Raw genomic sequence first — 23,000 nt, forward strand, 5'->3', positions numbered from 1 at the left:
TGAAAGTGCAAATAGGTAATTCCAACAAAGCAATCCTTATATTCAGGAGTTAGCTCCCTTTCCCTGAACCAATTCAGGAAGTCGATTGGATATATGTTGTTTTAACAATGTTCTGTTCAAATGAATGAAAATATCTCTTTCACCAAAAAGTCTCCTTTGGATTAGCAAAGCAAAAATGTCTCATACATAGAATAATGTTGTCAGAATAGCAAAACACCTTTTTTAGGATGGCGAAATCAAATGTCTCTTTCACAGAACACTTTTCTCAGGATGGCAAAACTAAACATCTCTTTCATGAAACACTTTCCTCATGATGGCAAAACCAAATGTCTCTTTCACAAAACACAGTTTATAAAAATAAGGTTTCTTTTACACGATTATTCCTCTCCTGGTATACTCCCCCGCCAGGAATTTCTCAACTCAATCCTTTGATATCCTGATTTACTCTTCTGCCAGGAATATCTCCTTTTTGACTAACACATATCTCCTGATATACTCACCTACCAGGTATCTCTTTCCAAAAAGGATCCTTACCTGATGCTCTCATTTGGTTTTCCTTCCACTTTAGTTATTAAACAATCATATTTCTTCAATAACGCAACTTTTTGACTTCACTGGCTACTTGCACCAATTCCCCCACTAAGACATTTCATATGTGAGGGGTTGTTCAAGCCCTGTCTATCAACCTTTCTTTCAATCTCTCTTGGCTCTTGGAAATGCGTGTTCTAGATTTCCCCCAACTGACTTATCATGTCAGGAGAACTGCACAACCTGTGTCTCTTTATCTCTCTCACAATGTCTTTTGGCTTGTGGCAATGCTGGCTCCAGGTTTCCCCCAACTGACATCTCATGTCAGGAGAATTGTACCATGTTTGCCTCTTTAATTCTCACAATGTCGTTTGGCCTCTTTAATTCTCTCACAATGTGGTTTAGCTTATGGCAATGCTGGTTCCAGGTTTCCAGGTTTCCCCCAACTGACATCTCATGCCAGGAAAATTGTACCATGTTTGCCTTATGTTTTTACTTTGCTTCGATCTATAGTCAAAAATATCCTTCAAATACCCTTTAACATTTTCGCACATCCCTGGCCCCCTCTCACTCTCAGTATGACTCACTGGTATATTGCGCTGTTGCTGCAAGAGTCTATTGCGGGCCGGCTTCCCCATCTCAGCAGAGGATAATTTGGTTCCTGTGTTGGAGATTGCTTCCTTTGCTGCCAGAACCTGTGTGGCTCTTTAGGGCTTTGTCTCCACTGACCCCGCTGCACTTCATTCACCAGAGTCTCTCCTCTCTGGTTTAGCACACTGCCACCCTGCTGCAGGCAAATGTTCACCGCTCTCCCCGCAGCTCTTCTCCTTTGGACTGCCTGTGCTACCAGTCTCACTTCCCTCTCCATGTACTCTGCAGCTGTTCTCCTTCTTCTTGATCCTCCAGGTGCAGGTAACCTTTGGGTTCAAATGTACCACGCAGCTGATTTAGTTTTGGACAACCAGACTGCACTTCACGCTTAAAGTCACATTTCCTCCCCGTTGACTAATTGGTCTTCTTCTTCGTCTCAGTACCCCAGTTTTTATGGGAATTGGTGTCCATATACGTTCTAGAGTTCTTAAGGCGCTATTGTTTTTAAATATTTGTTGGAATAGAGATTTTCGGAATCAGGAGAGGTTATGTGAACATTATGTGTAGTGATGTTGTGCTCAGAATTCCTATTCAGATACAAATCTTTATAATCAAAGGACGTTGAATGTAAACCATGCATACCTGAGGGGTAAATATTATTCCGCTGTCAAGGTTTTTCATACATAGTGGTTTGGGTTGTAACATGAGAAGGATTTGCAAAATGACAACATGCCATCTAGTTTTTTAGGGATTATGGGGTTTCCCTCTTCATATAGAGAAGAATACTGTGTCTCTTCTACAGACGTCATCTCATCTCCCTGACAGCCATCTCCTCCCATGTGATCCTCCCTCGCTATACCACCCCCAGGGTCAGGATCAGGCAGCGTCTGTCTTCCTCTGGCCACATGGGAGGAGATTTTAGGCTGGGAATCAGTGTTGACTCCGCAGGATTCATCACACATCACACCATGAGGGTTCCATCTGAAGGGTATTACCCAAATTGACCTTTTACAATTGACCTTTTGCACAATTGACCTAATTATAGTGGTCCTAATTGACCTTCTGTACAATTGACCTTTGTATTATATTAGTTATTTTATATATGTATTGGGTTGGTTTTGGATTATAAATAATATAAGGCGATTGGGTGGAGGGTTGCGGGTTGCGGGGGTTTTTGGATTGGGTAGCAGGGTGCGGGGGGTTCCCCCATGCATATATGTCCTAATTGACCTTCTAAATTAATTAGGTAAATTCTCCCGAGGTCAATTCTCCCGAGGCCAATTGTGAAAAGGTCAATAAAGATTGCCCACGCTAATAGCTCAGGAAAGTCTTCATTCTATTAAAGACAAGGAGGCGAGCATTATGCTTATCTTTCTTTATTACTGCCAACTCAGCATTTTAAAGGTTCAACTTTTAACTTTTCCTTTTTTTTAATTTTTTTTTTACATAATTTAGGAAAAAATAAATGTAAAAGTTACAAGTTTCTTATCCGAACAAAATTTCACAAAAGTTCCGTGAACCATCAGTCCCATGACCCTGAGGTCCTTTGTAGTCCTGACCTCCGCTAACCCACCAATCCGGGCATAGGTCATAGTATAAACTCTCTGCTCCCTCAGGTCCCTTCCTCTTTCTTTGCTCTCAGAATAAACCATCTAACTATTTAACTGTCCAACTCGTATCACCAGAACTGTGTGGATCCGAAGCTGGTAAAGCCAATGGTCCAACGGGGACAACTTGCTAGAATAAACGCTGCTTCACGTCCATCTTGTTCTGGACGTCTTCTGATCGTCTCCTACGAGAACAAAGATATTCACATAAGGGCGGGTATATGTTCAAGTGTCATACACATCATCACATGCACTACTTTAATGTTTTATTTATTATCACATTTAACCCATCATTTCGTCCATTTGGGTGGGATATAATGCTCACCTCCTTGTCTTTAATAGAATGAAGACTTTCCTGAGCTATTAGCGTGGGCAATCTTTATTCTATGACAAGACAGGAGGCTCGCATTATGCTTGTTCAAAGCTTGCTATTACCCTATCCGGAATATCAGATACTGGTTTGAAATAAAATGTCTTAAAGGTAGACTCAGAGGACCAATCAGCTGACTTCATAATATCTTGCAAAGAGACACCTGATGCAAACGCTCTAGAAGCCATTGCCCCTCTCGCAGAATGTGCCCCAAATAAGGATAAATCTATGCCTGCCCATTGCATCACCTCTCTCACCCATCTTGCAATGGTCGCTGTAGCTACTGCATGGTGGGGTTTCCTGCGCGCTATAAGCAATTGCGTTACGCCGCGTGGCCTAATCTGCGCGGATGCTGCTTCATAATCTTTAATGCATTGCGCTACACATAGTTTTTTATTTCCTGTAAAATACGGGTAGGAAATCACTCTGGAATCGGTCTTTGTCCTTTTAACGATAGTGAAAGCTACTCCTTCCGGATAAAATATTTTCCTATCTATCTCCAATGCCTTAACATCCGATACCCTCCGGCAAGCTACCAGGCACAAAAGCATAGCTAGTTTGCCAGATAATTGGGATCTGGACAAAGCGTCATTATCCGGCCATCTCAGGAACAACTGAAACACGTCTCTGACATCCCAAAGTACCGAATATTTGGCTTCTGGTGGCCTTTGTAACTTTATGCCCTTGAGGAGACGCAGCACCGCAGGGTGTTCTCCCGCTGGCCTACACTCCACTTTGTCGTGGCCCGCTGAAATTGCTGATCTGTACACTCCTATAGTTCTATAGGCACAGCCGTCCTGAAACTTAGAAGCTAAGAAATTGAGGATGTGTACTAGAGGGGCCGAAATGGGATCCAAACTGTGTTGTGAACACCATTGAGCCCACCCGTTCCACGCTGTGTTATAGCTCCTTACGGTGGAAGGTGCCCAGGAATCTCGTATACAGTCTGCAGCGAGTTCCGAAATTCCTGGTAAGTGCCATCTTTTCCTGAAACCCTGCATGCCATGAGCTGCAAGGATCCTGCTTCTATCATCGAGTGGGTCCGACCGGACGAATCGAGTAGAAGGTCCTGCAGGTTCGGAACTAACCTCGGAAAATCCGTAGAAAGTTCCATCGCTACTGGAAACCAGGCTTGAGCTCTCCAGCAAGGCAATACTATCACCAGTTCTGCCTTGTCTCTGCGGACTTTGGCTAGAGCTCTCGTGATCATCCGGAACAGGGGAAAGGCGTAATGAAGTGCTCCGTTCCAAGGTTGCAGGAATGCGTCTGTACCCACTGCTCCCGGGTCTACCCTCCAGCTGTAATATCGCGGAGTCTGGGCATTCAGCCGGGAGGCAAATAGGTCTATGCTTAGGGGTCCCCATATCTCCTGAAGGCGTCTCAATATTCTGGGGTGCAGTCTCCAATCGCTGGAGTCCACAAGATATCGAGAATTCCAGTCTGCTATACTGTTTTGATTCCCTGGAAGATATTCTGCGGTTACTGCAATGTTGTTCTGTAGGCAATAATGCCAGAAATCCTTCGCTAATTCCGCTAGTGGCTTGGATTTCGTGCCTCCTAGTTTGTTGATGTAACGGACTGCTGAAATGTTGTCCATCTTCAGCAGTATACAACATCTTACTTTGTCCTTCGTAAATGCTCGAACTGCGAAGGAGCCTGCCAGAAGCTCGAGACAATTTATGTGGAGATTCAACTCCTCCTCCGACCAATTCCCCCCTGTCTGAATCTGAGCACACCTGGCTCCCCAGCCTGTCCTGCTCGCATCCGACTCTATGGTCAGCTCTGGCACGTCTCCGAAAATCGCTCTCCCATTCCAGGCTTCCATATTTTCTAACCACCATTGGAGTTCTGCTATGGCTTCCTGATCCAGACTCACTATCTGATGGTATTTCAAGCCTCCGCGGAGGTGCTTTATTTTCAATCTCTGCAACGCTCGATAGTGTAATGGACCCGGGAAAATGGCTAGAATAGAAGCTGCAAGCAACCCCACTACTCTGGCCAGATTACGAAGGGAAATAAATTGTTTCGCTATCACGGCCCTGAGCTCTTTCTTTATCGCCCTCACTTTGTAGGCTGGGAGCTCCAAGATCGCCTTCACTGTGTCTATGGTGAAGCCTAAAAATTCCAGTCTCTGCACCGGTGACAATTGTGATTTCTCTAAATTCACTAAGAACCCTAGAGAAGATAGGAAATTGAAAATCCACCGTACATCTCTCGCGAGAGTCTCCCTGGTGGATCCCATCACTAGGATGTCGTCCAGGTAGATAATCATCCGTTCTCCTCTCTCTCTGATAGCGGCAGCTACCGGCTTCATCACTTTCGTGAAGGCCCATGGGGCTGACGCTAGACCGAATGGAAGACATGAGAAGCGCCAGATCTCTTTCCCCCATCGGAATCTAAGATACTTCCGAAAGGTTGCCGCTATCGGAATCGCTAGCTATGCGTCTTTGAGGTCCAGGCGCGCTAACCAATCTCCTGAACGCAATAAGTCTCGGAGGAGGTGAATGCCCTCCATCTTGAAATGGTTGTACACTAACCAGCTGTTCAAATCCTTCAAGTTTATGACAGGACGAATTTTTTCTCCCCTGCGCACTAAAAACATGTTGCTGAGAAAACCTCGATCTACCATCGTCTAACCTTTGCGCCAAAGGTTGCACCCCTTGGGAGACTGCTTGCGCGAGGGAATCCCCTAGCACCTTTTTAAAGCTGAGAGACAAATCGTCCTCTTGCCATGTGCGTTCCTCGTCCCACTCTTGCTCACTCCATTCAGGAGAAGTGGAGTGGGAGTCTCCTGGGTGTGATGAATGAGCCATATTAACGTGCTAATATTCAAATGCCCACTTTTTTTTTTTTTTTAAACAAATATCTTTTTTCCGCACTCGACTCTCACAACCCTCTCCAAACGTTCCGTTTTGCAATGAAGGAACGTTGGCGAGCCGAGGGGAATGCCGGGAAAGTTCAGGAGGAAGGCTGCCCCGCTGGGTCCTATAACCCTCATATGCGGCGGCTGGAGCCGACTGAAAGCATACGCGCGTATGCCGGAACACGCGCCGCTGGGTCCTAGTGCTCGCGTATACGGCGGCGTACCTCACACAGAGAGCGTAATGCGCGCTTTAAATATTTGCAGCATTCCTGTTATAAAAAATATTCATAACGTTTAGCGCAAACTTAGGAGTCGAACCTGTGTTACCACACATGGAGAGCGGGGTGGCTGCCTGCGACGAGCGGCTTTGCTCGCGGCTCCACCCCGCCTCTCCTTCCAACGTGCTGTATGAAAATAGTTACGCGCTGATAAATAATTCGAACGGCTACTACCACACCAACGTTCTGTAGTACACAACCAATCGGTCTAAATCCTCACAGAAATACACATAAATAGTGTCCAACTCTAAACATAATGAAAGTATTAGGTAAGCACTTATCTCACTGAGGCAGCAAAAAGAAAGAGGAAGGGACCTGAGAGAGCAGAGAGTTTATACTATGACCTATGCCCGGATTGGTGGGTTAGAGGAGGTCAGGACTACAAAGGACCTCAGGGTCATGGGACTGATGGTTCACAGAACTTTTGTGAAATTTTGTTCGGATAAGAAACTTGTAACTTTTACATTTATTTTTTCCTAAGTTATGTAAAAAAAAAAAAAAAAAAGGAAAAGTTAAAAGTTGAACCTTTAAAATGCTGAGTTGGCAGTAATAAAGAAAGATAAGCATAATGCGAGCCTCCTGTCTTATCATAGAATTAGTATTCAACCATCAGAAGAGACCTCAATGTATTTTACATAAATCCCAGAGAGTAATAGATGATTCATGTAATACGATTTACCTAAATTATGGTTACTCACATTTAGAAACTAAAGGTTAACATCCAGTAAGCTAAGAGCTTGGTAGATGGTAAACAATTGTGCTTGCGCTGTAGGCCCCTCTTTAAAAAATTACTCCAGACCAAAACATGCTTTGCTTTTGAGTTAGACTCAGACAAAGCCATTTGACAAGATGACATGTGATGTGCATTTTTATCAATTCTTTTTTCTTATTCGACATATTCATGAGTGCTAGAATTTGTGAATTGACCAGTTAACCCATTCGCTTTTCAGTCTAACTATATTCTGCATATGATCTGAAAAACATGGAACATCAAAAAAGAAATTGATTAAAACATTACATTTTTAGCATAGAGTGACCTTTCGTGGGGATAGGTCGCTCTTGATATAGCATGAGGCATGGTTTTAGTTTATCAAGAACCCTCTTGATCCCCCTATACTATTGCTGATTACGTCTCACATGTAAGTGTTAACTGATGTGATCCCAAGATTCTTTTGCTCAGCTCAATTGGTGCATTTCATGTAGACATCATAATACTCAGGAATAACATTAAATACATAAATACATTCTCTAAACTGGACTACCCTGCCAGCATCCTCTTTGGTCACCCCACCTTTGCTTTCTGTTCTCTTGACAAGATCATGAACTTCGCTACCAGCACCCCCTTTGAACTCCCTCACTTCATACCTACACCTGGTTCATAAATCTATCCACGGTAAGGCCCCTCTGTATCTATTCTCCTCTATCCAACTCTACAAGCCTTCTCATAATCTCTGCTCTGCCTCCTTGCATGGACTTACCTTCCCTCGGACATCTGATAAACAGTCCACACAGATGTGTTCCTAACCAAACTAAAACCCTACCTCCTCGCCTCCGAGTTACCCTCTTAACCTACCTCTCATCTGCCTTCTAGCTAACCTTTTTCTCTCATCTCTAACCTGCCTCTGTCCCTTACTTTCTCTGCCTCCACTCTACCACTTCACCCATCATGGTTGCATCCCGAGCACAAATGGTTGTTCTGCCTACCTGCACTTAAAAATGTCCAATGTTGGTTGTCCTTAATCTAGGTATTTCCACTTATGTATTGTCCCCGGTGACTGTTCCGTTTACTCCCCTCCACAAACTGGTCAGAATGTCCCTAAAACTCACTGCATTGTAAGAAGCTCACTGCTTCCCATCAAATTTGATTTCTTATCTATGTGATCAAAAGAACATTGCTCCTACCTGTATGAATTTATAAATAACTAGATAAATAATTTCAATACAAAAACTATTCATACAAGTGGAATAAGCTTCAATACTATGGAAAGTTTGTGAATTATTCCATTGACGGTTAGTCATTCTGTTACTTAATTGATGTGCTGATTTAAAACATGTTTTACTAAACACTGTAAAAGGATGGAAGGAGAGGGAAAGAGAGAGGAATGCGGTGGATGGCTTTCTTAGATTGTGCTTAATGTTTTGACAAGTTTTTCTTAAATCGATTTCTTATGGGATATGTTGCGGTCAACTTTACATTTCCATGCAATGTATGTTTATATTGCATTTCTCTTTGGAACCTGGAGTTCATTGTCAAAGAAAATGAAACTTGCACATGATAGAATGCGGAAAATTAACCACAGCCACATTTCTGTGCATCTTTCAGGGTCATTTACAACCGTAAATTGTGTACAATCAAAGACATTTGACAAAAGCATATGGAATTCGCTTATGTGCAAAAGGTACATTCTGTGAAATTTTCAACATTTCCAAAACTGAGTGGAAGTGACAAGAGTATAAAAACAGACACATTTGTGTTTACTCTTCACTTCTCCACTTCATTTTGGAAAAGGTGTAAATGACTCCTGCATTTCACTATTGCGGGTGGCAATATAGCAATGGAATCCTATGGTGTCCCCTAGGAGGTAAATTCAGGTGAATTCCATAGGAATCCATTGCATGACCATCAGCATGAACATTGCATGCTTGTGTTAATGTTATCGGATTTGCAAGGTGGATCAGTAAAGCTCAGGGTCATGCTAAGTTCGATCCACCTTGGCATTCTGCTTGCAAAACCACTAAACTCCCAGAATTTGTAAAAGTGGTGGTAAAACTGTGGGATGTGATGCCAACAGGCAAGCTCTCATCAAGCATGCTCCTTTATCTGTGCTCAAGCACCTTGTTCACCAATGATGTCTAGTGTGGAATCGTCTAGAAGTTGCATGATACTTTAGCCAGATATGCAGTGATTGGTGGGCCCCATTTGCCAAGCCCGAGTGATCAATCTAGAGCAATTATCCCAGTGAGAGAGTGTTGCAGAGCTTTAAGACTCATCCACTTAATCATATTCTCCATCAGACTGTGGACAACCTGAGCCGTAGGAAGTTCCTCCTCATCCAGGACTTCTTTGAGCATGGATTCTGACCTAGTGTTGGCTACCGGAGAGGGGGAGGCATCTGACATGTACAGTGGTGCTGAAGACGGCAACATTGCGAGTACTGGTATGACTGATACCAGAGCCAGAATGGCTAGAATAGGTTTAGGCTTCTTTGGAGCGGGCAAAGTTGGTTGTGGCTGACCCACAGGCGAATCAAGGATGAGGCTGTGCAGTACATACTTGAAAAAGCCACGTATAACGCACCATCCCAGTAGTGGAGGCTTTTGAAGCACTTGCTGCTTCAACATTCACATTATTATGCCTGCAACCTGTTGCCTGTTGTGTTGAATCCAGCATGCAGTACAGGATCTGGGGCTCCAGGAATGGGGAACAGGGGAAGAAAACAGGAATGTCCTAGTCTTATATGCTATCTGTCTTGTACTTGCTATGCAACAACTGTAACCTCTATATCTGTTTTGTACTTGCTTTGCAACAACTGTAACTTCTACACTCTATAAGAAAGCACCTAGATGCCTCCGGGCTTGGCGAAATATATAAGCTTCAAAATAAATAAATAAATAAATAAATATGGGCCTTCTGTGTGTAAAGGTCCGCTTCACCTTTAGTTCTGTACTCATGAAATAGTAAATCTTCCAGAAATGGGCCAAAGAGACCCTGTACTGCACAGCCAAGCTGGCACACAAGACCTCTGCCTAGGCTAGGGCCAGTTCATTGATTCCTCCATCTAATCCCGGATCCTTCTCCCGGAGCAGAAGGCTGAGTACATTAGGGGTGGGCTCCACCACTGATGCACAGTACAGGCCCTGGAGCAACAGGAATGGCATTTACTCCCCCTCTCAGAGACCAGACCCTTTGTCCACAATGCAGATACTGGCAGATGCTGTGCTGGAATTCTAAATTTACAACCTAAATGTATCTTTAGGCCGCCCCATCTCTCATGCCACTTTCCTCGCATTTTACAGCCTGAGGAAGAGCTGCCACGAATAGTGCTCATGTTTGATGGCTGCACCGAAAGCTCTTCAGACCGGGGACTGTTGGTTCTTCTTTTGGGCCTCTCTACTCATTCTGTGTGCGCTCTCTGTGCCCTATTCCGTCCCCATTGCCAGTCCAAGGGCAGGTGGACTGGAGGGGATTACACATTTCTGAACACATACTTTCCCTATACATTAAATTGCAAGAAGTAATGCTAAAGAAAGTAAGTCCTGTCCTTACGACCTGCAGGGAACATTGTGGGGAACGTCTTAGAAAGATAAATTCCCCTGCCAAAGAATGGGCCGCCATCCCAAGAAAAACTAAACACAAGCTGGTTAATAGGGATTGGCTTTTAAACAGGGAGGTTTTATTATCTTATAGTTCTTTTGATGATCATTTTAACTGGTCGATTAAAGGTCATCTGTTTTAGCATTTTTTATTTATTAAAGCACCCATCTCGTGAGTTTAGAAACTGCATTTTGAGAATGAAATTGAATGTATACCCAACAAATGATGTCCTGGGAGCTAGACTGAAAATTCCAAAGGGCAGTAGACTCTGTCGCTTTTGTTATGTAAACAACGAGACACCAAAACACCTTTGTATTGAATGTCCTGGTTTGATTGTACCTCGTTTTGAAAGATTCGGTAGTGTTGGGCATAGCTCGGTTGGGGTCTTGCCCATCTCTCTGTGGATACACATCCTGAATGCCAGTGAGCTATCCTTATCAATTGCTGTGCTGGTGTTTCTTAATGTGATTTTAGGACTGTATTTGTAAAAAAAAAAACTGCTGACTTTTTTGTATTGCGATGATTTGCACACTGCTTTTAATTGTAATAATTCTGTTTCTATGAATTGTTATGCTTAAGTTGTACTTTAGCATTGTACTATTGGGATAGGTTATTCACCTGTTTGTAGATTTCTTACATGCGTGAAAAGTTTTGTTGAAAAACGATATTGTACAATAAATAAATAGAATAATTCCGGAGGAAGCTGCTGTGGAGTGTTGACCAGGCAGCTATCAGGTCTGCTTTGGGCCACATCAGTAATGAGACTGAAGGCCATCCCAAAGGGCTCTCGGAACATATGATATGCTATGATATGGCATTTATAACACACTTATACACAAGTGTTTCACATAGTCAGCATAAGGCTTATGAGACGCTTATGGCCTGTGATAGAGAATTGTGTAATGACCTCTGCTAAGTACAGGCACTGGTGTTGCGTCTAAAAGACCCCTCCACCCACCAAGGGTACACACTAAAACATGTCTGGATGGTGTGTCTGAAAGCAAATGTTGCCTGGCCTGGCTCACAGTTATGAAAAGGCAAAACCGGAAGGATAATCACCCTCATTGAACCGCTGGGGCACCTGAGTGCCATAGATGCTCGTGCATAGATCCTATTTTGTGGAAACCTGACAGATAGGGCAGCAAGCCACATAAACCAGTCCAGCCCAGGCCAGATCCTGAAAACTTGGGTAATGGGACACAAGTAGTGCAAGCAGTGTTTAGGGAGTCTGAGCTGTGCAGTCATTAAATTGTTTACAACCTAAAGTAGAATGCATTAACCGAGGACCTCACCCAAGGCATGCAGTTCAGTGGGTAGCAAAGAAATACAAAAAGAAAAACATTATGCATTTTTGCAGATTATTTATATTCAGGAGAATACTTCGATTGGTGTTGAACACCGCCCAGCCTTATGTGCAGAAACATACACGATTTAGCTTGTTGCGATGCGTTGGTCAAAGTCTGAAAGCAATACCTGTCTGTGCAGAGTCCTCTTACCTGCCAGATGTAGAGGATGTAGTGGGATTTCCTATTCACGTCATATGTATAGAGAATCAGGTAGCAATCGCCACCGTAGAAGAAGCCAAACCACTCTGGTTCCACAGGCATCAACTCCAGATTCTCGATTCTCCAGACCTACAAACACAAAGATGGCCACTCCTTCATCAAGGGCACCAGCTAAGTGCAATCTGCCTAAATGAATAAAATGCTGCATTCAAGCTGTCTACTGCATTAGTCAGATAATTAAAGGCATGCCCTGAAAGGCTTATGCTGACTCTTTTCTATTCTCTGGGTTTTCTTCCTTCCGGAATCTAGGAACTTTATTTCCCAGTGCATTGTTTCTCACTTGTTTATTTTTAGACTTCCCAGACTTTTGGGATCTTTTATGACTACACAAGTACACATTTTTATTCTTGGATGATGGCTGCTAAACTTACCTCTAATTTTCCACTCCCATCGTCCACCATCCTTTCCTGGGCTGCCAACTCAGGCTTGGCATGCATCAAAGAGGCGTCAAACTTCTCTTGGCTCACCTTGGCTGCAAGAAGAAATGGTCACTTTGTAAACCAGGAGAATCCAGATCATGGTTTTAGGTGTGCCAGAACAGGATGGCATTCAGTAGGGGTGTGAATTGTTTGCTCAAATTATGTATGTTCCTTAAGGTGCAGTGTGTTGGTAGTAGACCTGAAAGCAAAATTCTAGAGGTAAGTCTCCTTCTCAATTAGCAGGTTTGGTGAGCAAGGGAAATCCTTGACACTCGCAACCACAATATGTTTACGCAATCAAGATATTTGGCTTTCTTTCTGAATCTCACCATGTTCTTGTCTAACCCTCCCAGCCAAAAAAAATATTTTTCTTGTATAATAAAATCTAGCAAGGAGAGCTGCAGCTGACTGTAAATGGATCATCTCAGATGGGGATCTCTGCTGAATGGGGACAGGCACTAAATCCAGCTGTTGGAAAAAAAACTCTTGCATTTGGTTCAGCAGATACATTTTAATATCTTTATCACAGTACAGATTTCACTTTGAGAAGTACACAGGCAGATATCTGTGAATACAACTATTAAGAATATTATTCAGTCACAAAGTTCGATTTTATCTTGGAGCTGGTCTGGTCAGCGACACCTTTAAATACACGGTTCTCTTTCTATATGACATTTTTTAAAATGTTTTTTATGTTTCATTGAGCTCGCTCTTGATGCTTGTCGCGTCTCACTGGGGTTGGGCGGCGAAAGGCCAAAAAACGCCAAAAAATACAATGAATGAAAAACTCCCGAAGACCAGCACCAAATATTCCAAGTTTTAATTTCCACATTTCATAAGGTGCCTCTCCTGATGACACGTGTTTCTGCAAACTTGCCATTATCAAATCAGGGCATATTCATATCTCATTCTCAGTTCCTATTACTTTCGGTTTTAGTATATGCCAAGGATCAAATACCTGCGTTACGTAACTGATCCCGTTGTCACACGCGTCGGCTCCGAAACACGTGTCGTCAGGAAGGGCACCGTATGAAATGTGGAAACGAAAACTTGGATGAAAAAATATTTGGCGCAGGTCTCCGAGAGTTTTTCATTTGTTAAGAATATTAAGTTGGAATTTCTCCACTGAGCGGACCTAAGACATCAAAACACTTCAGATGTACAAAGACTAAATATGCAATACAGGGAAAGCAGCTTGTGACTCTAGGCAACTGTCCTGTTTCCCCCAATCCCTTCTTCTCGAATACAGCCGCAGTGATATAAGAAATGAATATATAACAAGTTGTTTAAATCTTCCCACCATCAGGGCAGTAGATGTATCCTGTAGCATGAGCATCAATGCATGTTTACTTCCACTATTTCATCCTGCATCCAAGGCCCACCCGCCTACTCAATCCTCCCTCTCACTTACAGAACTAACATATGCCTCTGCCTGAGTGGTTGCACTAGCCGGGAGAGGTCTGTTCGATTTAGCCAGGTATGTCCAAACTGGATCATTGTTTCTTTAGAACTTTTAGTTTCACCAATGATATTAACAGAATGGCAATTTAGGATTAGTGAGTAATGGGCAGTGTGCCTTCCCTGAGTTTATTAGTATTTTCTTCTTTGGTGAATGGGTAGCCTGACAGCAGAGACCTAGTGAAGACAGATACCCACTAATCAGTTAAATAGTTTAAACAGGAGGGGGATTTTAGAAGGTCTGGATCATGTGGCTGGCATTATAAATAAGGAATATAGTTTTTAAGTACTTTTGGGTTAAAGCTTTATTGGTATCTTATTTCAGGTTTATATATGGTTCCGACATTCTCCTAATTGGAGGCACATGCTATTGTTTCGCCCTTGATGGGCTTTCTCAAGGCACAATGAAATTATAATATCCCAAAGAGTAGCGTCAAAACAGTTATGTCTGCATTCCGACACTGTGTCACTGTTGATAAGCACTAAGTACATTCTTCTCTTATTACATGTGTATTGTATTCTTTCTTGTTTTACATACATGTCTCTGACATTCAGATTGTTACAGTATCATACAGTTCGATCTCAGCACATATTTCTAATTAACATAAAAACACAGTGTTTTTCTCCTTAAGAACATAATTGTCAGTATTTTGTTGTAGGATGTTCCTTGAATTAATTAGATCTGGCACAATTTCAGGTTGGGTGTGATCCCTTTCTTTTTAATCATCTACTGTTCCATAAGCATAATTTATCAGCACCTCAAATGGTTGCTTTCAGTCTTTATTTGATATCTTTCAGGATGGTAGCGCTTCTAAGTAACAGTGTCTGAAAGTAGACATAACTGTTTTGACGCTACTCTTTTGGATATTATAATTTCATTGTGCCTTGAGAAAGCCCAGGCAAGGGACGAAACAATAGCACGTGCCTCCAATTGGGAAAATGTCGGTATAAACCGTTGAAGACTGGATGTTTTCTTTTTCTTTAAAACATATTTCCTTTGGTTTCCTCCTCGACAGCACCTTTAAAAGAGGGATTTTTGACACTCTATTTGATTGAGATCACCCGACTCCAGTATCCACTCTGAATTCTCTAGGCTTTTAACCTTGATTACAATCTTGACTTTAGGAGTCATATTCCTTGTTCGTCCCATTTCTGGTTTTTCAGTTGATACTTCTTGAGAAGATTGCATTGCTTTGTGTACCTTCCTGGGATTTTCAGACCGCCGTCCAGGCTCTTGTACCATCTCGCTCCGATGCTGATAATGCCGTTTTCAGTTAGCTGCCGGCATGTTCTTTGACCGTTCTTAAGATAATATAACATTTGGTGGCAAGTTTGATTTCTGGCACTTGAAAAATCAAGCGCAATACCCCTGTTGTAATATCTCTACTCTCTCGCTTCCCATTCACTTTCCAGCACCGCATCATTCATGAGGACGTGGTAATGCGTCATCTGGTTTACTTGGCTGCTAAACTCCACATCTTATTAGGGTCGAGGTCTACTCATAGTTTGGATATTTTAACATTAACTATCCCAGCTTTAAACAATGCCAGTTAACATGTTTTTTCTGTTGCTGAGCCCTTGCATGGAATGCTTTGCCCCCCTTCTATCCACCTGCACCCCACTTTACTGGCCTTTGTAAAGCCCTTAAAACGTATTTGTTTTCTCTCCCTTAATAATTTGCATTCATATAGCGCCACGGACCCTCAAGCATCTGAGCGCTGCTTATTATTACCCACGGTGTGTGGTGTTCATTTGTCGACCTCGGAAGGATGAAAGGCTGAGTTTGGCCCTGCCGGGATTCGAACCTGCATCGGCAGGCGCTGCACAGATGTCAAAGCGAGCGCTATGTGCTATCTGACCAGCCTCAAGATTTCGAAATGTTACAGATTGGCTTTGATTTTTGTTTCTGGCGGTTTTTATTTTTATCAGTGTAATCTTTGCTATTTTATTTCATTGTATGTCTCATGATTTGTTTAAACATTTTGCATTTATTGTACAGCACGCTGCTGTCTTCGAGTCACACCATATACATTTTATAAAGAAGATACAAATCAATAATAGAAAGATAACGGCTTTGCCCCAAACTTCTCAGGTTCAAGGCTGGTGAAGGAAGCAGCTCTTCTCTGCTTGCCTGGTAAGACCTGATCTGCACGATAATTGGTGAGCTCTTGAAAAAGCTTCATTTGATGCGGTTGAGCATTGATAATTGTTTAAATATTCCTCTTTGGGACTAACTTGTTATGATGCTGATTGCATTGAATTCCTGTTTCCTGAGCAATTGGCAAGAGCATCGGTGGGCAAAGTTTTAACAAGCTTACATGGATGATTATGTCTCCAGTCCTTCACTTCCTCTTTCCTTCGACTTCCGTTTCTTCCCTCCCCTGGCTTAATGTTTGAGACAGGAGATAGTCAAGATTAGTGGCTCAGCTTCTTCTTGGGTTTTCCATGTCCCTGCTTCCTTCTTTCCCATCTCCTTAGCATGTGTTGTGTGTGGTGTAACCTGTTTCTCTTTAGATGGGCATTGTCTTGCTTTCCCTCCTTACTGCTAAATCACTGCTCCTAGCTTTCTGTGGCCACGTGTTAAGTTGTTCATTCCTTATTGTTTAAGCCTTTGAAGACTGTGTTTGATGGTGGTGCTCTCTGGGCACAGCTTGCAACCCTGTTATTATTTTGCATCATGTGTACATTGTGCCCACCCCACTGGGCCGGCCCTGGCAGTGGAAGCCTTGCCGTCAGTATGTGGAACTACAGTCGTAGGTGAGGCACTTGCTGAGCTCTGGTGGGACTCCAAGCAGTTTACGTGTGCCGCCTGGCTTATGCATGCCACCTGGCTTATGCGTGCCGCCTGGCTTATGCATGCCGCCTGGCTTATGCGTGCCACCGGGCTTATGCGTGCCACCTGGTTATGCGTGCCGCCTGACTGGATTGCCTACTGGAACCCTGTTTCTGGAGACCGCCGACTCTGGCATCTTTACCAGTTTTTCTTTGATTATGTTTCCTGCATGTGAACTCCCCTGACAGATCTTTGACAAGTAGGGACATTGAGTCATTACAGCCACTGCTCCATGACGTAAGCACTTACCAGTTTTGCCCACATTGTAGGTCTTGCCCATTCCCACAGCCTGATCTTTCGTAGACCATCTTTGGAAGAGCTGCTTGAACATGGCCGACTCTGCGCCGTCGTTCACCGTCTCCACGTTGGTGCTGCGCGGGTAGCCCTTCATGTTTATGAATTCCTGCAGGAAAGAGAAGCATGTGTTAGTGTCTTGTGGGGAGATATGTTCAAAAGATGGCGTTTTTAACTTGGTGTTTCATTATTAACATATGAAAAAGGTGGTGGTGCCGGAAACACGAGAGCAACTCCTTGTTCATCAGTTGCTCTCGTGTTTCCGGCACCACCACCTGTTTCATATGTATTGTTTTACCTCTAGGTGCCGGGTTTGGAGGTTCCCACCATTGTTTGTTGGTTTCATTATTAGCAACCAATTTGGTTGACAGGTCGCCACAGAGATGGAGGGAGGTTGAGTGTAGGGGCCTTATGGACGACAGGATGCTCAGATGGGTCTTAATTGTCTTTATTAACAAGACCGACTGGTGGGCATAACTTGTCCTTGAGCAGGGCAGGGGAGTCACTCACAGTTCCAATCTGGGCCTCCTAGTTACTTCACTGGAGGCAGGGTGTGCTCATGGATGGCACGCTGTAAGCTTCCAGGGCCCCCATGTGGCCTTCTGTGGCATTGGATTTAAGCCCTGGAAGCTGGACTGTACAGACTTCTATGGGCCTCATTTATAGTGGCTCCTTAAAAGGAGCAGCGCTGTATGCCGACCTCTTGGTCTGGTGCTCCGCTAATACTCGCGGCAATGTTCTCCCCGACGTTCTCTCGCGGAGCGCAGGCTCGCGAGATCCCGTTGCATCGAGGTCTCGCGAGATCGCGCTCCCCCGATCACGTGACGTTCCCATGTTGAGTCACTTGCCCAACACATGTTTGCAATTTTTTTTATGCCCGTTGCCCTTAGCCGTTTTTAATGCAAAGAGACATAGGATTGCATTGAGTGGAGAGATAACAACAAATGTGTATTCATCCATTTCACGCTTTTCTGTCTCATGTTGCACACAGCCTAAATATCCCTGCACTCATTGCAGTCTTTTAGATCACCTAGCGACCTAGGTTGCAAGGGTTACATTTACCCATTTCCTTTGGCACATATAGAGATGAAGAATAGAATTCATATGTCCCGCGATTCATGTCCTGGGAGGATAGCTCAGCGCCAACGTGCGCGCCTTGGAAGCAAGACGACACGAAGCAACACAGGTTCGATTCCCGGTCCGCTTAGAAACCTCTGGGTGTTCAAGCGCATTATAAATACGCAACTAAGACAAAACACAATTACGCAGCTAAATAAACAAAAACAATTGCTGTAACACCTGTGTGAGCGCTTTAAAAATGTAAAATAAAAAAAAAATCCGCACTGGTCCTTCCAGGGGAGTCCTGTTCCTGCGGGCAGTTTATCAACCTGATGGAGCGCCGCTGTTGGGTAATATTGGTCTTATCCTTTCTACATCACAGAGAATGCGCAATAGCGGTGCACCAGTTTCGATCTCTCAATGATCAGTTCGCAGGATAGAGGTGTTTACCTTCCTTGTTAACTCTGACTCTGGCAAGAGACAGGCTTGCTCGCATAATTAAGCCACAGTTGTGCCTGGACAGTGAATATGCACATGTCCTGCAGAGAGGTATAGTTTTAGATATTATCTGTTGTGCCTATTCTAGACGTTAATTTGTTTTGCCGAATTGAGCCTCGAATGACTTTAATTCAGTTACTGCGTGTGGTAACATGAGGACCGCTGCCTGATTACGGCTTTTCCACCGCTGTTGGTCCGGAGGCCACCAGGAGAAGCGTGGCCTGCAAAACACTGCAACGGGAGTATGTCATTGCGTTCAGCCATATACAGGCAGGAACATGGAGCGCAAAGTGACGGCTAGATAAAGGAGGGCGGTAATGATAATGATGTATTTTTTTATATAGTGCCTTAATCCAAAGCGCTTTACAGGGCACATACTTTACATAGAATATCACCCAACAGAAATTGGTACTCATTGCTGAGTTGGATTTGCCGCAATTCGAATTTGCGACCTGCAGATCAAGCTCAGATCGCAGCAGCGAGCGCTCAACCCGCGGAGCTACCTTACCGGGTGGTAGGGGAAAGTAATGCAAGGAGTGAAATGCCCCAGGCCCCGTGCGGCACAAAGTGCAGCACGATAGAGGGCCTGGGGGGTTAGGCGCGGGGTGGGGGAACCAAACGGCGCGAATAGCAAGGGGAGGGGCAGCCAAGCGGCGCCCTCACCCGCGGCGTTGCCAAGGCAATGCAAACATTCAGGGGGAAAGGTGTGGGGAAAAACAACAGGGGGCAGGAGGAAGTCCTGCCCCCAGCAATCACAACAATGGGCCAATGGGGTATAAGTACCCCTACGAAAGAATGACAAGCACAAGCAGGTAAGGAGCTCACCTATTACGGGTTACGGGTAGGCTCACAGGGCCTGGAACAGGGGGAGAAGGAAACATTTTGCGTCTTGCCTCTACGGGCTTTTCAGGGTTTCTGGTTCTCCCCCTCTGCAGTTGCACTCCAGCTGACCACCGCCGGAGCAACGTGGAGAAGAGTGCCAGGAGCGGACAGCGCAGCATCGCCAGAGCCGCGTGGAGAAGACTGGCGTCGCCGGAGCCGTGTGGAGAAGATTGGCAGGAGGGGACAGCTGTTCGTCGTTGGAGCCGTGTGGAGTTTCCCAGGAGCCGCGGGCAGGTGCGGAGAACGGGAGCAGCAGGCGGACATCAAGACGAGCCGCGTCAGAGGACGCAAATACAGGCGCCTTACAAAGCCTGCGAACAAAGAGGCGGCAAGGGGCGTGTCCCATACGGGGCAGGCATCATTGGAAAGAGGCTACAAGGACCTCGTGGTGCAAGTGAGGGCGTTTGGCTCCAGATCAGAAGGCTGCGTGCTCAAATCACGTCAGGGTCATATTTGCTTCACCAGATTATTTAAAGAGACAGGCACGAGACACGATTTACGAGGGTGCCTACAAGGGAGGTGAAAGGCCCGGCGGAGCACGCATTCAGTGCTGGGAACTTTTTTATAAAGTGTAGACACCCGGACAGCTAGAAGAAAGGCAGCTAATTGGTTAGGCACGCTGGGAGCCTGAGTTACAGGGCAAAAGGGCAAATAGCATATTGAACAGCAGCCCGGGGACACAGGCAGCACCTGGAAGGGTAACCATATAGCGAAGAAGATCTCAGGACGAAATTTTGGAAACAATGGCTGAAGAAAGGCCAAGAAGAGCGCAGGAATTTAGCGCATGGGCTAAAAAAGCAGAAAAGGAATATGGAGCACAGTGGGTGCTAGAGCTGATGCAGAAGGAGGAGAAGGCAAGGGCAATGTCGCTTTTGCTACTAGAGGAGTCCAGCAGCAGCGAAGAGGAGGCAACAATACCGCAAGGCCAGAAGAGGGCGAGAGAGGTGGCATGTGGGCCACAGGAACAGCCGGAGGAGCCTAAGAAGAGGCAAAAGAAAACCAACAAAAAAGGTAAAGAAAAAATTGATAATAACATTGGGAAAAAAATTGTTAAAATGTTGAAAGAATGCATCACGGTTCAGGGTAAGTCGCCCAGAACTCAGGAGGGAAAAGAAAAAAGACACAAAAACCACAGGTCCGAGCAAACGGCAGTAACATCCGACGAGGATGAGAGTAGCGAGGATGAGGAAAGGGAGCACATGAAGGCTTGGGTGAGATGGAAGGGTGCAATATGCAAAGATAAGCAGAAGAAGACCAGGGCCGAGGGGGCTAGAGACGGTCAGGGGGCTGATGGGCCAGGCACAGCAGACAGCGGGGTACCCATCCCACAGGGGGAGGGACAAGGGGTTCCACCAGGAGCTACCCCTCAGGGGGCGAACACCAGCATACCGGTGGCGCCGACCGGGCTTACGAGCATAGCAGTACAAGAACCAGCCACAGTAATGACAAAATATGGCAGGGCCACGGTTGGAAAGGACGCCCAGGGGCGTTCGATGAAGGCCCAGGCATGGTACATTGACGAAAAAGTGAAGGAAAAAACATGGAGGAAAGCATTTATAGATATCTTTTAGTTGCTAGATGTACAGAAGAGAGGTCAGAATGTAGCATTAGAAGATATAAAAGAGGATGAGAAGGGTTTACTGAAGAGGGCACCAGTAGCTAGGAATTTTGATAATTGGACAGCGGCTTTCCAAATTATGTCCACTATCATACTGCAAAAATACCCAGAAGACGGGTTGTCACTGGTAACAGAGGGTGTTGAAGGTTTACAAAGCATTTGGGGAGATGCATGGAAAGAAGATGACCACGAATTTAGAAAGGAAATGGATTGCTTCCCCGACATAGGTTGGGATGAAGAGAACTTCAATCTGTACATATTTAATGTGCTAAAAGAAAAATGGGACGCCAGGGAACAGAGTAGTACGGGAGGTTATCAAAAGAGGCAATATTGGCAGAACAATTTTAGAAACGATTATAGATACAGTAACAGAAGATATGAGAGCAATTATGACAGAACAAGGGATCAGAGTTTTCGGAGCAGGCAATACAGCACACAGAGAAGTTGGCAGAACAGTATATTGCCAACAGCGCAAGGGGGTGGTAGAAGTACCAATGGGCCAACTAGGACAGAGGCAGCGCAATGTAGAAACTTTGAGAATGGGGTACCATGTAGCTGGGTCAAGAAATGCAAATTCAGCCACAGATTGAAAATTGTAGGGACGAACATGTACAGCAAAATGTACCAGAACAACATCCAGCACACACAGGGTTTTGGAAATACGGAGTTAAGAAAAACGAGGAGAAAGGGGCCACGCCAGTTAGGGTTGAAAGAATGGAGAAGTGGCTGCAGGTTTTCCCAGACAAAGAAGTCGCAAAGACGATCAGAAGAGGCTTCCAGGAGGGCTTCAACATACCATTTGAGGGTCATGGTTCCCAGGATATCCCGAAAAACCTGAAATCCGCCTTAGAAAACAGAGTGTTAGTGGGCCAGAAAATCAAGAAAGAAGTAGAACTGGGAAGGATAGGGGGCCCATACAGGTCTCCCCCATTTGACGAATACATATGCTCACCATTGGGGCTGGTCCCAAAGAAGGAGGCAGGCGATTTCAGGCTGATTCACCACTTATCATATCCCCCAGGTGCATCAGTGAACGATGGCATATCACAAGAGGCAGTATCAGTGACTTATGCAGATTTTCAGGAAGCAGTACAGATGGTCAGGAAGGCAGGGAAAGGGGCATGGATGGCGAAGGTGGATATAAAGTCAGCGTTCCGCTTACTCCCAGTCAATTGGGAATCACAGAGGTGGCTATGCATGCACTGGGAGGGCGAATATTATGTTGATAAATGCCTACCAATGGGCTGTGCCATCTCATGCGCAAATTTCGAAAAAGTAAGTTCATTCTTACAATGGTCACTCACAAAGGAGCTGGAAGAGGCACAAGTAGTTCACTACCTGGACAATTTTTTATTTGTGGGACCACAGGGTTCCGAATTATGTAGGGCGACCTTGAATAAATTCATGGCATTAACAGAGGAGTGGGGCTTCCCGCTGGAGGAAGAAAAAACAATGGGCCCCACACAGAGAATCCAATTTCTGGGTATAGAAATAGACTCACGAAAGGTAGTGTGCAGGATCCCGGAGGAAAAAGTAGCAGACCTATTGAGAACAATCAAAAGCCTAAAAGGGAAAAATAAGGCCACGGTTAAGGAATTGCAATCACTGGCAGGTAAACTAAACTTTGCTGGTAGGTTTATACCACAAGGCAGGATATTCCAAAGAAGGATTGAACAGCGAACAAGAGGGGCAAAAGAAGGTCACCACAGAGTCAGAATTGGCGGGGGAATCAAGAAAGATTTGGAAGTTTGGGGTGTATTCCTTAAAACATTCAACGGAGCGGTGATCTGGCGCTCACCATTAAACGTTGAGAGCAAGACGG

General features: G+C 44.6%; 1 protein-coding gene across 4 annotated transcripts in view; it reads right to left on the reverse strand.

The window, feature by feature from the left end:
• AVIL (advillin) overlaps nucleotides 1–23,000 on the reverse strand; it is a 289,148-nt gene that overhangs the window by 86,048 nt on the left and 180,100 nt on the right. For all 4 annotated transcript variants that reach the window (XM_069653359.1, XM_069653362.1, XM_069653361.1 and 1 more), the window contains 3 exons: nucleotides 17,077–17,230; nucleotides 12,489–12,589; nucleotides 12,049–12,186 (listed from right to left, as the gene is read on the reverse strand). In XM_069653359.1, coding sequence (XP_069509460.1) covers nucleotides 12,049–12,186; nucleotides 12,489–12,589; nucleotides 17,077–17,230 — 393 coding nt within the window. The remainder of the gene's footprint in view (nucleotides 1–12,048; nucleotides 12,187–12,488; nucleotides 12,590–17,076; nucleotides 17,231–23,000) is intronic.

This window comes from Ambystoma mexicanum, chromosome 3q (assembly GCF_040938575.1).
Source record: "Ambystoma mexicanum isolate Mex_15411 chromosome 3q, UKY_AmexF1_1, whole genome shotgun sequence".
Lineage (NCBI taxonomy): Eukaryota > Metazoa > Chordata > Amphibia > Caudata > Ambystomatidae > Ambystoma > Ambystoma mexicanum.